General features: G+C 46.3%; 1 protein-coding gene across 1 annotated transcript; it reads left to right on the forward strand.

Moving 5' to 3' along the window:
- Positions 1-4,454: 4,454 nt before the first annotated feature.
- LOC311319033 (V-type proton ATPase catalytic subunit A) lies at positions 4,455-15,833 on the forward strand. Its single transcript, XM_084450477.1, has 15 exons — positions 4,455-4,524; positions 5,225-5,320; positions 5,499-5,627; positions 7,161-7,375; positions 7,490-7,627; positions 7,851-8,002; positions 8,963-9,125; positions 9,345-9,453; positions 10,668-10,790; positions 10,890-11,004; positions 11,305-11,368; positions 11,796-11,999; positions 12,204-12,298; positions 14,460-14,631; positions 15,019-15,833. Exons 2-15 carry the CDS (start codon positions 5,239-5,241, stop codon positions 15,109-15,111), a joined length of 1,854 nt encoding a protein of 617 aa, XP_084306603.1. The 5' UTR covers positions 4,455-4,524; positions 5,225-5,238; the 3' UTR covers positions 15,112-15,833.
- Positions 15,834-16,433: the final 600 nt, after the last annotated feature.

Genomic DNA, 16,433 nt, shown 5'->3' on the forward strand with positions numbered 1-16,433 from the left:
TTTCTACAGGAGATGTTGCGGCTGTTTAAAGCAGAAATGAAGTCCACAAACAGGATCCTGGCTACCCACAGATGGCACTTGAAATCACAAAAGGTATGTTTTAGACCTAGCTATAATGTTTAATCTTCTTCTTTAAAAAAAGAGGATCTTCTTCTTCATCGTTTGGGATAGTTGTTATGGTCCTCTCTCCCCCCATGCTCTGAGGATCGTTACAGAGTCACTCGCCTTACAACGCGAGGATCTGTCCTTAGGAGGCAGCTCAGCTACGACAGGATGCTATAGATGCTGAGAACCTGAAGAGAACGGACCACTGGTTATCCACCATGCGCAGCCTGAACAACAGCCTGACCAGCCTGACCAGCAGCCTGAACAACAGCCTGACCAGCCTGACCAGCAGCCTGACCAACAGCCTGACCAGCCTGACCAGCAGCCTGACCAACAGCCTGAGCAGCCTGACCAGCAGCCTGACCAACAGCCTGACCAGCCTGACCAGCAGCCTGACCAACAGCCTGAGCAGCCTGACCAGCAGCCTAACCAGCAGCCTGACCAGCAGCCTGACCAGCAGCCTGACCAACAGTCTGAGCAGCCTGACCAGCAGCCTGACCAACAGTCTGAGCAGCCTGACCAGCAGCCTAACCAGCCTGACCAACAGCCTGACCAGCAGCCTGACCAACAGCCTGAGCAGCCTGACCAGCAGCCTGACCAGCAGCCTAATGGCCTGTTCACACGCTTCCGTTCCGTCAACGTATGGCGGAAGGCGTGTCTGCTGCACGCAACAACAATCAAATCCCGCTTTGCGATGACGTATTTCTCTGTCAAGACATCTGATTGGTCGGCAGCTCCGGCAACGCATCTGAAAGTTGAACATTGCTCAACATTCGACGCTAGCAACGCAGGCAACGCAACGCACCGGGACAACAACGGAACCAGAATGCTATTCGGCTGCAGCCATTGAAAGTGAATGGCATCCGTCAATGTTGGCTTATCAAACGCAAGCGTGTGAGCGGCCCGTAACCAGCAGCCTGACCAGCCTGGGGCCTCATTTATCAAAGAGCGTGTTAATTCAGGTGTAAAAGAGGGCGTACGACGAAAACGCGGAAAATGCGAAATGTAGCGTACGACGAGAATATTTACACGCTTTTCGGATCTATCAAAAATGTCGTACGCCATTTCCTCCACGAAAAATCCGACGGTGGCGGAGGAGAGAGCGTACGCGCACGCGTCCCGTGTTCCGCCCTCTCCACGCCCAAATTCAACCATATATGGTCAAAACTCTGACAGCGCACAACGTGGATACCCCGGAAGGAACCGACATAATATAGCGTGGAGCATAGGACAGACAAAGACGTTTATGGAAAAACGCGGAAAGAAGAGAAACTTTTCGGAGACGGAGGTGCATGTGCTTGTTGGTGAGGTCCACGCGAGGAAAGAAAATCATCTTCGGAAGGTAAGCTATTTGTACGAGCCTACATTTGTCTGATTGCTCCTACAGTTTAGGTAGCCTACTGTACGTTTCGTGCATCCTGTATGTGGCGTAGGCTACACGGACATGCTGTATTATGTGGCTGTGAGGAAAGCAAACATTCCACACATTCTGTGGTAGGCTATGATTGATTCAGGACCAAAAACAGGGAACGATAACACAGATGACCACTTCATAATGTTAGACCACATTAAACATTTTCCCCTCTGGGAAATTAAGACTCATCTAAATCACCCGGTAAATCACACTTAAGAATTTATTTGGCTGCCAACAGAAAAACATATCAATTGAATATGGCTACACAATAAAATGTTTAATGCATAATCAAGTTAACTGACAAACTCAAAGAAAATGACTGAAATTGTTTCTCCAGACTCTGACGTGGGGTGGGACTCAGAGGAGGGGGAGTCTGCAGTGGTCCTTGACCTGACGGTCGTGCCCCCGCCGGTTGCAGCCTCTACATCCAGTGCCACGACCTCCAGTGCCTCCACCTCCAGCGCACCGGCCTTCACCTCCAGTGCCATCTCCAGCGCCTCCGTCTCCACCGCCCACGCCTCCACCTCCGGCTGCCAGCGTCCCTGCCTCAAGGGTCCCTGAGGGCTGGGCTTCCTATCAGACGCTGTGCTGGAGGCTCATGACCCTAGAGGCCCAGAGGGAAATGGCAGAAGGGATTGGGGCAGTTGTGGGGCAGTTGTTCAGCAGTTGGTGGAGGTCACCACACTACACCACCAGAGCCAACAGGACATCCTCACTGCACTTCATTCCCTCACACATGCTGTCACGGACCTCACACTGTCACTCACTACCACACTCACGGACCTCACACAGTCACTCACTACCACACTCAAGGACCTCACACAGTCACTCACTACCACACTCACGGACCTCACACATTTACTCACAAACGCACTCACACACCTCACACAGTCACCCACCAACATACAATAAAATGGTAGAAATGTGAACCTTACTTGTTTGTGTCTTCATAGCTGGTGCATGACCTCAGTGTGGGCCCTTTGGCCCCGCTGGTAAACCTCATGACGGGGAGGGGGCTGAGGGCTTGGTCCTCATTTTGTGGTGGGGTCTTGACTGGTTCTCATTCTTATCCGCTTTGAATATACATCTTGGCAAACATAACAGAATGATGTACAAGGAGGGGACAGATACCTAGTGAAAGTACTATTGGTTGCTAGTAAAAAGACAATAATGAGGGCTTGGTATAAGGTGGAACCCCCAACCAAGGAGCAGTGGTGGGTGTTGTGGAGGAGATTTATGAGATTTATTTATGCATTGAGGATGCAGGAAGGAAAGTTTGAAGGGAGATGGGGAAAATGGATGGATTATAGAAGGAAGTGTGATGATACCACTAATATTAAAATTGTCATATTTGAGTAAGAAAAAAAAGCTGCATGGATGGAAGTACCCATAAGCTGTTATTGTAAGTTTTTATGTTTTATTGTATTGTCGTTGTATGGATGGAAAATGCTAATAAAGATTAAAGTAAATAAGACAAAGAATATGTATCTTGGCTATGCACACACCAACAAGCCAGCCGTCACGCGCAGCGCCTGCCTCCAGTCTAGCCCCTACCCTGCTGTGCGCCAGGGTGAATGAGTCATGCGTGGAGCCAGGCCACCGTGCCACTACACTTGTGATGAGCATGTCACATATGATTTGGGTATTTATAGTGTGCACATTTTAGCGATTCACATAGACGTATTCATTCACTGATGGTGCCCTTATGTGGGTGCAGTCGCCATCGCCGTCACCTCTTTGGAGTTCTATCTCGGCCAGTAGGCCGAGTAGCGCCGGATTCATTTAGGCTCGCATTACGCACAGGAGGACTGTCATTTATATGCTTACCAAACAGCAAACAGGTCCACATGATCACATATTACTGACAATCTAATTGGTCAATTATTGCCGTTTGATGGAGTGCCTGCATTAGGTGTGTGACATATAGCGCGGAAAGGTTTGGGACAGCGCATAGGTTCAGTTTGGGGAACAAATCCATATCGGACCATGAATGAGCCGGTTAGAGGACACGTCTAATCTTGCATTGCGATATATGTTTGTGCTGAATTGGGCTATTAGCCTACATGATTGTGCGTTCAGAAACTGTCGCTCTTCTTCTCTCCATCAAACATTGTAATTCACCGACGCACCACCTGCGTCGCCAGTTCCCCCTGTGTTCAAAAAGGGTGTAGAAAACCGTGTAAATCGGTAGGACAAGTTGAGAGGTGTCCTACAAAAGCGCGTAGAAAGGCGACTAAATTTTCGCCCTTTCGGCTTGATAGATCGCAATGTGGGGGGGGGAAATGGCGTAGCCTACGCCTGAAATCGCGAAAAAGACCGTGTAAAATATGGCGTACCTCAATGATAAATGAGGCCCCTGAACTCTAGCTTAGAGGTCACAATAACAACAACAACAACAACAACAACAATAATAATAATAATAATAATAATAATAATAATAAATGTTAAATAAATAAATACATTTTAAATGTATTTAAAAAATAATATTTTGTCTTTGTATTGACTGCAATGTTATATAGTGTTTTTACGAGCAAATAAACACTTACTGCCAGATAAATAGCTTTAAACAATTTTCTTAGGGGGCCTAAGACAGTATGTATGGGTTTTATGTATCCCTCTTAATGAATGCATTAATGTATTTCTTATTATGGCAAGTTTGGTCCTCCATACCTTTCGTGATCTGAAGATGATTTGTAGGCTATATAGGAATGTAAATAATTTGTACAGCGTTTCAAATAAAGGATATAAGGAAAGGAAACAAGGACAATCTGGATTCGTGACTACCATAAACGGCCAATAGAGGACGCGTAGAAACTGTCGTGTCACTGCTCCATTTTGGATCTTGGAGGCCCATCGCTTCCATTGAAAGTCGGGTCTATACGAACCACAATGGCTGTTTTCTCCAGATAATCTTGTGCCTGTCAGCTGACCAGTGTAGTGAACCAACCTCCTGCTCGCTCAGACGTAATTTCGAAAGACCTTGGACCATTGCATATCAAGACAAGGTAACTCAACTCACTAAATCGCATTAAGGTTTTTTAATTTAGCTGGCTAACATTAGTATTTGGTTTAGTGATATTCAGATGAGCATCTTGTTATGCTAGCTAGCAAGCATTAGCTAGCTAGCTAATGTTATGTTCCTATTACTAATGTTACTACTATCGGTTTTCCAGGCAGCTAGCTAGCCATCTTTCCGTGTGCTTGTCACCTGACTGACACCAAAATCAGCTTAAGCAAGGCGAGGGCTAGGCTAGCTGATGTTAAAATATTCATTCATTGTCTGTAACGTTAGTTTACCATACTGCCAGTGCTTTGGATGGCCTAACGATATGTTGTATAAGCTCTTTAGCTAGCACTCAGTAGGCTACGTAACGTTAGCTCCATCCATCATCTATAATTGCAACTCAATTTAGCTTTACTCAGTCTTTTACACTAGCATACCTATCTTGTGTAATTGATAAGGCTGATAGCTACAGAGCATGCTCTGCACATTTGTGTGTTCACGACTGACTGAGCCTGAGGCTCACGCGACATATCAGATATGCTTTTAAAATATACACCTAGTAGGTGACTCAGGTCCTCTGTCATTGAGCTTCAATGTTTGCACGAGTCTGTTTGTCACTTCTGCTAAATCTAACTAAAGCAGATGGCTGTTTGCGGATTTTGAAATTCTCTACAGTGAATGGTCTGTCTCGGAATTTGCAGGTCACACTTTCAAGATGGACACCTCCAAGCTTCCTAAGATCCGTGATGAGGAGCGAGAAAGCGAGTTTGGATATGTACACGGGGTATCTGGTCCAGGTGAGTTGTCTCGTTTCCCTCTGTCGTGTGAAACTAAGACTATTTTGCTTCAACGTAGCCCACCCACGTCTGCCTCTGTAACACTAGTCTCGCTACTCTGCGATTTCACTTTGTTTTCACCATGTTTTCTTTCTTTTTATTAATGACTATTTATTTTTCTTCCATCTGTTCCTCCCAGTGGTAACTGCCACGGCGATGGCAGGAGCGGCCATGTACGAGCTGGTCCGGGTCGGCCACAGCGAGCTGGTGGGTGAAATCATCCGCCTGGAAGGAGACATGGCCACCATACAGGTCTACGAGGAGACCTGTATCCTTTCACAGCTGCACACACACATTTCAGGAAATAATGAATGAGCCCTTAAAGAACTTATTTTGCCCACAACTGGTTTCCCTGAGTATTTAAAAACCAGGAAGCAGAAAATGAAGGCAATCGCATCACAATACTGCAATATTCCTTCATTTTGTATCTGATCTAACACATAAGAGCAATTATGTCTGTATCTCTGTCTGTCTGTGCCAATGCTGTCGTTGGCCTGACTGCTTTCATATTTGGCACGGTTACCGGCAAGGATCCCATGCAGACGGTGACAGAGACAGATGTTTTATTTTAGTTATTAGTTCTGACTAAATGGCCGATCAGAACAGTAGTAGATGTTTCATGAAATTGGTCATCCTATGTTTGATCTAAAATCGACCAAATGTCAAGAGGTGGACATCATTGTATTCCTCTCGACCCACAGAATCTAGCCATGTGCTTTAGGGCAGTTTGGAGTCGGTTAGTGTCATTATAAGCACAGAGAATTCCCATTCACCACCATTCAGTTGGGACTTAGTTCAGGAGCAAAATACATTTCCCCATTCATGGCGACCGGTTCAATACCCATCTCACAGGTTCTGGGGCGGCAACAGGCATATAATGGACTAAATGACCAATTACTGATTGGGTGCTCCAACTAGTTTAAAATGATCCTCTATTTAGACAGGGTTAGTCTATTTTGACTTAAGTCTCTTTTACAAAACCACAGTGTGAACAAGTAAGAATCAGAATCCGTTTATTGCCGTGCAGTTTTACAACATACCAGAGGGGGACATAAGCCTTGTTGAAGAGGTTGATGGCCGTGGGGAAGAAGCTGCCTCTGTGGCGTGCAGATGCGGTCCTGATGGACCGCAGCCTCCTGCCTGAGGGGAGTGGCACAAAGAGATTATGGCCGGAGTGGGTCGGATGCAATCTCCCTGGCCCGCTTCAGGGTCCTGGAGTTGTGCAGGACCAGGACAGAGGGCAGGTTGGACCAGGACGCAGGGCAGGTTGGACCAGGACGCAGGGCAGGTTGGACCAGGACAGGGGGCAGGTTGGACCAGGACAGAGGGCAGGTTGGACCAGGACAGAGGGCAGGTTGGACCAGGACAGAGGGCAGGTTGGACCAGGACAGAGGGCAGGTTGGACCAGGACAGAGGGCAGGTTGGACCAGGACGCAGGGCAGGTTGGACCAGGACAGAGGGCAGGTTGGACCAGGACAGAGGGCAGGTTGGACCAGGACAGAGGGCAGGTTGGACCAGGACAGAGGGCAGGTTGGACCAGGACAGAGGGCAGGTTGCAGCCGATCACCTTCTCTGCGGATTGGATGACGCGCTGCAGTCTGGCCCTGTCCTTGGCTGTAGCGGCAGCGAACCAGATGGTGGTGGTGGAGGTGAGGATGGACTCAAGGATGGAGGTGTAGAAGAGAACCATAATTTCCTTTGGTAGACCGAATTTCTCCAGCTGCCTCAGGAAGTACCAGTCCTGTACCAAGTCCTCTTCTCTAGTGTTGTTCTATTGGGTTTTCCTTAACGTGTGCTTCAGCTGGTGTGTCTGTTGGAGACCCTGTGCTCCGGACAGGCAAGCCCCTCTCTGTGGAGCTGGGACCGGGAATCATGGGCTCCATCTTTGACGGAATCCAGCGTCCTCTGAAGGACATCAACGATCTGACTCAGAGCATCTACATCCCCAGAGGGGTGAACATCGGAGCCCTCAACAGAGACCTCAAATGGGACTTCTCCCCCGGCCAGAGCCTCAGAGTAAGGACAATTGTATTTTGACATTTGTAAGGCGTGAGGTAGGTCTGTATGTTGTCTTTTTGAACCTGAGTAGATCAAGATTGAACTATCCTCTTTTTTATTCCTCCTCCTCAGGTTGGCAGTCACATAACCGGAGGGGACATTTATGGCATGGTGGTTGAGAACTCCCTGATTAAGCACAAGCTGATGCTTCCACCTCGTAACAGAGGCACGGTCACCTACCTGGCCCCACCCGGAAACTATGATGTCTCTGTGAGTCACTCACTTTGGTTGCAGGTTATAGGGCATAGATTAAGCCTAATCCTAATCTAAATATGAACAGAATTGTATTTCTAGACTAGGCATATTAATGTATAGTTCTGCATGGAGATTGTTGACAGAATTGACACTGTGTGTGTGTGTGTCTGTGTGTGTCTGTCTCTGTCGGTCTGTCTGTCTGTCTGCGCGTGTGTGTGTATGTGTGTGTGTGCGTCAGGACGTGGTGCTGGAGCTGGAGTTTGAGAGCGTGAAGGAGAAGTTCACCATGATGCAGGTGTGGCCCGTGAGACAGATCCGTCCGGTCACAGAGAAGCTGCCGGCCAATCACCCCCTGCTCACTGGCCAGAGGGTTCTGGACGCTCTCTTCCCGTGAGTCTCCTTCTCTTCACTTCTCCATTTTCCTTCTCACTCTTTCCTTCCTTAATCGTTTTAGTCTGTCTGTCATGTTTGAGACTTCTCTTTTTGAATGAAAAATGTGACCAGTATTTTTGTCCTTAAGTAGGGCAAGGTCATGTTTTCTTTTTTTCTTCTTTTTTTAACAGATTATGAGACTGTAAATTGTAAGCTTTCAAATGATGTGCTATCCATCGAAATCTGCAAATATTTGAAGAAGATATACTTCTGTGAATGTTGGTACACCTGAAATCACTAAGCAGAGAAAAAAATGCCTCAAAGACTCAGAGCTGTTCACACTTCTCAGTCAGATAATGGGTGGTATGAATGAAAATCTATACTTGGTTTAAGTTAGATTTCAAAGAACACGTGATGTGGTCGTTTGATTTCAAACAAAAGACAATAGTATGTTACGATTTGCAAAACGGACTCCGCACAGGAAGTGTTTCCTACGCGAGAGTGAGGGACTGGGACTTGAAAGAGATATCTTATAACGTGAAAAAGGAAGTGACAGTTTCAGGAGGAAGAGGATAGGGAAGTGATGTCATACAGAAACAAATTGTAGTTTTAACAGACTGATTCTAGGGGAACGAACTACAACAAAGAACAGTCAGGTAGGAAAACAAAGAAAAGAACAAATGGTGTGGGTAACATTAGTGAGACTGAAATTTCATTCACAGTACACAATAGCTTGCCTACCTTGTTAACAAAATAAGACTATTTAGTGATCCTAAAACTGTTGTTTGTTATATTGAGTGTGTTCTTAAATTTTCGTAATATGAAAACATACAAGTAAATCAAGTGACCGCTAGTGCATTTTGAGGATTTCTGACATCAGCACCAAAACACCAGACTGGGTCACCAACGGTCTGCTTTAAGCTAAAGCCACCGGAGAACCTTCTCTCTGAGTGGTTCCGTCTCTGCCTTGGCTTGCAGCTGTGTTCAGGGAGGAACCACAGCTATTCCCGGGGCCTTCGGCTGTGGGAAGACCGTGATCTCCCAGTCCCTGTCAAAGTACTCCAACAGCGACGTCATCATCTATGTGGGCTGTGGCGAGCGGGGGAACGAGATGTCTGAAGTACTGCGGGATTTCCCAGAGGTCAGCGACTGATGCTTCACATTGGTTTAAATGACAGGATTGTAATGGATCGACAAAAGCTGTTTAGGGGTTGTGGGGTGGAGGGCCCACTGCAGCAGAGGAAACGTGTTCATCATTCTCCACTGCAAAGTAGACTAATACAGATTGTAAATTGAGTACTCAGGGAAACGGGGATGTACAAGCTGGTTTTCATTCTGACTGACTTCCTTTGTCCAACAGCTTACTATGGAAGTGGATGGGAAGGAAGAGAGCATCATGAAGAGAACAGCTCTGGTGGCCAACACCTCCAACATGCCCGTGGCCGCCAGAGAGGCGTCCATCTACACAGGTACCCACCAGTTGGTGAGACGGGCTGAGGCTGCTAGTCCACCAGGGGGCAGTATGTAGCTCAACAGCGCCAAGCTAACGCTACTCACAGGTGCTTCAAGCGCACTGGGAAAGCTAGTGGACTGGCTAGGCTAGCGACAGCTCATGTTAGGACTGAGTATCGTGTTTTTACAGACTGCAGATAACTAGCTGAGGAAGATGGCTAGCTAATGTTATCTGTCTATGCAGTCTTGCCAAAAACCGACCGTCGTCGTCGTCAGAACAGCCTTTTATAGCCTGCACTTTAGCCCAAAAAGCTCCAACTGACAAAAACAAGCTTGTGGTACTATAGCGCTAAAAAGCTCTTGGAACACAGATCTTGTTTCTAGAGCTCATTACCAATTGTAAATGAGAAAACAGTGCCAGCTCTAAAATACAGCTCGCCGGTGGACACACACTCATACTCTTCATAACTGTTGGTAGAAAAAGAGCATTCATATATTATTATTTTTCTACTGGCAGAGTAAAGTAAGGGGAGCTGGATTCTACTGGCAGAGTAAAGTAAGGCGAGCTCGATTCTAGCATCAAACGTCCTCAAAGCCACGTTCACATTCCTTCCACTCTAAACCTGAACTCGCTGTGTTGCCATTGAGTCAGTTGTTGGAGTTCGGGAATTTAAAGCAGCGCAGATCTTTTTGTCCATATTAGAAGTGCAGGTATCTCCAGTGGGCAGGGTGTATAACAGTATTGTACAGAGCAGTGCAGGTATCTCCAGTGGGCAGGGTGTATAACAGTATTGTTCAGAGCAGTGCAGGTATCTCCAGTGGGCAGGGTGTATAACAGTATTGTTCAGAGCACAGGAATCATCAAAACCATCACCACGCTGACTCCATGTGTCTGACTGCTGACTCCATGTGTCTGACTCTGTGCTGACTGTGTGTCTGACTCTGTGCTGACTCTGTGTGTCTGACTCTGTGCTGACTCTGTGTGTCTGACTCTGTGCTGACTCTTGTGTGTCTGACTCTGTGCTGACTCTTGTGTGTCTGACTCTGTGCTGACTCTGTGTGTCTGACTCTGTGCTGACTCTGTGTGTCTGACTCTGTGCTGACTCTGTGTGTCTGACTCTGTGCTGACTCTGTGTGTCTGACTCTGTGCTGACTCTGTGTGTCTGACTCTGTGCTGACTCCGTGTGTCTGACTGTGCTGACTCCATGTGTCTGACTCTGTGCCAATGCAGGGATCACTCTGTCTGAGTACTTCAGAGACATGGGTTACAATGTGAGCATGATGGCTGACTCCACCTCCCGCTGGGCGGAGGCTCTCAGGGAGATCTCAGGCCGATTGGCTGAGATGCCTGCTGGTGAGTACACCCAGCCAATCACAATGGAGAGTGGTCATTTGTAAGCCAATCATAAGATATGTGACAAAGTATGAACTACTGTGTGGGGTGTGCCTGTAGACAGTGGGTATCCTGCCTATCTGGGAGCCAGGCTGGCCTCCTTCTACGAGCGTGCAGGGAGAGTGAAATGCCTGGGCAACCCAGAGAGAGAGGGCAGCGTCAGCATCGTGGGAGCGTAAGTAGTAACTCTATCTTCCAGCAGGGGGCATTTCTAAAATTAGATAGGTGGATGAAAATGAACCATATTTTACCGGGCCATGGCTACCTGCCAAAGTGACTGGTGGAATTGATCAATTTACGGCTAGTGTCAGATTTGACCTGCATGTGACGAGTGTTCACTTCAAACCCTGGCTGGGATGGTGGCAGTTTGATATATTTACATTTTACCTTCATTCAACCAGGTGAGTTGGCTTCTCATTTACAGCAAGGACTAGGACACTGAATGATCTTACTTTCTGTTGCTATTACCACCCAGTGTATCGCCCCCTGGTGGAGACTTTTCTGACCCTGTGACCTCAGCCACACTGGGTATCGTACAGGTAAATCTTCAGTTCTAGATAAACATCATATATGGTGACATTATCATATATGGTGACTATTTATGATTTTTGTCTATTTTGTCTATTTTTATGGTAAATTTGGCCATTTGGTGTGTGAATGTGTGTGTGAATGGGTGAATGAGAGGCCGTTGTAAAGCGCTTTGGATAAAAGTACTATATACTGCAAGTGCAGTCCATTTACCATATGTTAATGTAATGTACATGTAAATCTAATTTACATTTACTATATATAAAAACAAATATTACATATATTTACTATATATAAAACACTTACTATATGTAAAACACTTTGAGCTGCATTTTTTATATGAAAGATGCTACACAAATAATGAGTATCATCAACTTCTCACATCCTGTTATTCTTCTCTTTCTCTCTTCTTTCCCTCCATCCATCCCTCTCTCTCAGGTGTTCTGGGGTCTGGATAAGAAGCTGGCCCAGAGGAAGCACTTCCCCTCTGTCAACTGGCTGATCAGCTACAGCAAGTACACGCGTGCGCTGGACGAGTACTACGACAAGCACTTCCCTGAGTTCGTGCCGCTGCGCACCAAGGCCAAGGAGATCCTTCAGGAGGAGGAAGACCTGGCTGAGATCGTCCAGCTGGTCGGCAAGGTGAGGCCAAGCTGGGGAAGAGTGTGCTGTTTGTTTTCTCTGTATTCCATGGCTCTTTAAAGTACTGTACGTTTTTCAGAGCCCCAAAATAGAAATAAGCCAAACCTGAACCTCAGGTCATGTGAGGTAAGGGTTAGGAGGGCTCTGGACTGTTGTGCTTGTGCATTTATTCCCTTTCACAATCCTTTGTCATCTTAATAACAGGCGTCTCTGGCTGAGACTGACAAGATCACACTGGAGGTTGCTAAACTCATCAAAGACGACTTCCTACAACAGAATGGTTACACTCCGTATGACAGGTGAGCGCAGAGAGAAGGACAGACAGGATTTTACAGACAGCTGTTGTCTAAGCTCTGGTGTTATTTGTAATTTTAGTGTTATTCTTTTTTTTTTGTGCATAATATGAGATTGTGACTGACCTTTCTTTGTTTTTGGGATGTTTTTCGTGACACAGATTAGGTGGTAGTCCTGGAAAAACAAAGGTCAATGGAGATTCTCTATTGAAAGGGATTCTTTGACTAGATTTATCCAAACCTGAGAAACCTGCATTTTTATGCCCACCAAAGCCATGCGTAGTCCTGTCTGTGCATAGTCCTGACTCAGTGTAGTCCTGACTCAGTGTAGTCCTGACTCAGTATAGTCCTGACTCAGTATAGTCCTGACTCAGTATAGTCCTGACTCTGTATAGTCCTGACTCAGTATAGTCCTGACTCAGTATAGTCCTGACTCAGTATAGTCCTGACTCTGTATAGTCCTGACTCAGTATAGTCCTGACTCGGCGTAGTCCTGACTCGGCGTAGTCCTGACTCGGCGTAGTCCTGACTCGGCGTAGTCCTGACTCGGCGTAGTCCTATACTGACTCTGTATAGTCCTGACTCGGCGTAGTCCTGACTCGGCGTAGTCCTGACTCGGCGTAGTCCTGACTCGGCGTAGTCCTGACTCGGCATAGTCCTGACTCGGCGTAGTCCTGACTCGGCATAGTCCTGACTCAGCATAGTCCTGACTCAGTGTAGTCCTGACTCAGTTAGTGTTGTCACGATACCAAAATTATTACTTTGATACGATACCTGCCCAAAATATCTCGATATCGAAACGATACCATGGTGAAAATCTAAAACATATGGAAAAGTAATGGAATAATAGATGACAGAACATGGAACTTGGCCTTCTTTAGTGCTCTGTTCAGTCTTTTTGCATTTTTTGAGTCTATCATATTTCCTGTAGCTTTCAAACACAGCTGGAAGGGAAGGCTGCCTCGACTGGGTGGTTTGGGATTGTGCTGGCATCTGTTTGTCTGTGTGGGGAGAAATCAATAAATTATGCCTATGTTGTTGCAAACTGTGAGATAATCAGAAGAACTTGAAAAGCTTATTATTATTATTATTATTTAACCCAGGCCTATTGAAGCATTTTTGCTATTACAAATTATCAGAAGAGATAATTGTCTCACGGTTAACAGTTCTCTCGCTCTAGGAGGTCAGAGCAGGTATTGATTTTTTTTGTCACACGTGCGCTAGGCAGAGAGCTAGGCTTGCAGCCAGGCTGCAGCTATGCTAGCTAAAAGTCTCATGCTACGGATGAAAATTAGCTTCTCTAGCTATCATCTGGTGCAATAAATGTACTGTGCATTCATACATTCCAACATAAGGTAGGCTTAATATACTTTGGTTGTATTCAGTTACAGTACTGGTGTTGCTGCTGTGTGTGTCTTATCTTCTATCACATTCGCTAAACCTGTCGCTCTTTGAATTGTTTGTGTAAGTCGGCATGACTGTGTGCAAGATGCTTTGCCAGGTTGGTCGTATTGGCTCCCTTGGTTTGTATAGATTTGTAGCATCGTTTCCAGATGGGCTTTGTAATCCGTGGGCCTGCCCTCACTGTCGGCTCTGTAAGCAAAATATGCCAGATTTCGCTGCGCACATCAGCTTTATCGACAAGCTGTGGACGGTCGACATCTGTACTTGTAGCCATCTCAGGTTAGCTACCGTCCTCTCGAACATGCTGCGTGCATATGAGGGGGGAAAAACTGTTGCGCTGCAGAGTGACAGAGCGAGGAGAGAGAGAGACAGCGCGCACACCCACACACACACATACTGCCCCGCGACTCGGGGATCTTGGGAGAGAGAAGCAGAGCGCTATTAGCCTACAAACAAACATGGCTTCACTGTCGCATGAATGCGACTCAATATATACGGCTCTTATTTCTTAAAGTATCGATACTTTAAATTTGGGTATTGTACCGTTTTTGACGACAGAGTATCGCGGTACTTTCCTAGTATCGATACACCGTGCAACACTAGACTCAGTATAGCCCTGACTCAGTATTTCAGTACCCCTCTACAGATTCTTGAAAGTACTACCATTATTATAAAGAGTATTGACATCTTTCACAGAATTGTGAGAATGATTGCCATGTTCCTTACAGAATGATGAGTGATCAAAATGTTATTTTCCATGAAGGTTCTGCCCCTTTTACAAGACGGTGGGCATCCTGTCCAACATGATCGCCTTCTACGACATGGCGCGGCACGCGGTGGAGACCACGGCCCAGAGCGACAACAAAATCACCTGGGCCATGATCCGCGAGCACATGGGAGAGATCCTCTACAAGATCAGCTCCATGAAGTTCAAGGTGAGCAGCTGCTACAGTAACTCACCAGCAGGGATCGGGAGTGTCTGGGAAGACCGATGGAAAGTGTTGTGACTGGATAGCAATGAGACAACGTGAATGAACTCCCTTTGAGCTATGTGGACTATACAGAATGGCTGCTGTGACTTTAACATTTTCAACAAAAAGATAATTAGTTTGATTGACCTAGTCTTTTTCAACAAAAAATATAATTGGTGTGATTGACCTAGTCTTTTTCAAATTGAATTGACTTGGCAATCCTTCTTTCTGGTGCATCTCTGCTCTACTTCCCCTCTCTACCCCTGAGTGAGGTATCTAAGCATCCTCATATATTTGGTTTGTTCTTCGTCGTGGCTTTAACCCCTCTGGTCTCATTAACGGTTGTTACAGGACCCGGTGAAGGACGGGGAGGCCAAGATCAAGGCAGACTACGCCCAGCTCCTGGAGGACATGCAGAACTCCTTCCGCACGCTGGAGGACTGAGCCCTGAACCCTCTCTCCCAGCACTCCCAGACCAGTGGAGAGCAGTGCAGTATCAGTGGCCCTGTTGTGAATGTCTGCTTCGGCCATGTGTCTCACTGCTGTTAACGTTAATTCACCCCCCACCCTCCCATCGACATTCCAACATGCTTAAGTCCTTCATCCCACCCCATGCTCTTGTTTATTTGAGCCCGATGGCCTTCTACAAGGAAGTACTGGAATCCTCTGGGTTTAAACTTGAAGTCATCCATACCAAATGTCATATGGAGGACGGCCCATATTACCATTGTAGAAACACCAGTGCTGCTCGGCCCATGAATTGCATGGATGTTCTTGTCTTCTCCAGTCCGCCATCTCTAGCAGGCTGTTGGTACTACTGTAATACACCCCCGTTAGTCAGTTATTAGAGGGCCCCAAGCAAGCGCTGCGTTCACACTGAACGTCTACTAGCTGCAACAGAGATGTCACATCAGGGTGTCACGTTTGTGTCCTAGATGTGACCGAGGCCGTGACCGATCGTTGGCTAATGGGAACATGCACAGGGGTTAAAGGTTAAAGGGACAGAGGCCGCTGGGTTCAGGAGGGGGAGGCCTCATCCTCTCCCTGCCTCTCACACTTTGGTTTTCCCTTCTCTGTGGATATATTGCTGTTGTTATTGTTGCTATTGTTGTTCACTTTGCTGTTGTTATTTTTGTGTATGTGTGAGTGTGTGAGAAAATGTGTTATAGAACTCCATTTGTCTCAAATGTTCTGGTATATTTATGACAATACTGTATGTTGTATTTGATCTCAAAATGAATCAATAAATCAGTGGATGAAAATCAGACCAAACTCACCATTTCAACAACATCCATTCAGCCTGAGTCAGAACAGCCTTACTTTAAAACTGCATTAGAGGCATCATACTGTGTCATCATACTGAAAACACCATGGGACAGGATATCGGAGAGGTTCTAACATGTCTCAGATCATATATGCACCATGGGACAGGTTCTAACATGTCTCAGATCATATAAACACCATGGGTCAGGATATCGGAGAGGTTCTAACATGTCTCAGATCATATACAGTATGCACCATGGGACAGGATACCAGAGAAGTTCTAACATAACTCAGATCAAAACGGTAGCAAGTGAAACCATTTCACACACAAAAATAAAATTCTTAAATACAATGTCCCACCCCAGTGATTCAGATCAGAAGAGACAAACATGAAGGAAGATGGGATATTAGTCCTTTACCAAGCCTTCATTGCAATGTGGCCCTCAGAGCTGCTTCTAGGAATTTGGGGCCCAATGAAAAATATATCCCACTGGGCTCCTCCT

The sequence above is a fragment of the Borostomias antarcticus genome (assembly GCF_949987555.1).
Source record: "Borostomias antarcticus genome assembly, chromosome: 15".
NCBI classification, from domain to species: Eukaryota; Metazoa; Chordata; class Actinopteri; order Stomiiformes; family Stomiidae; genus Borostomias; species Borostomias antarcticus.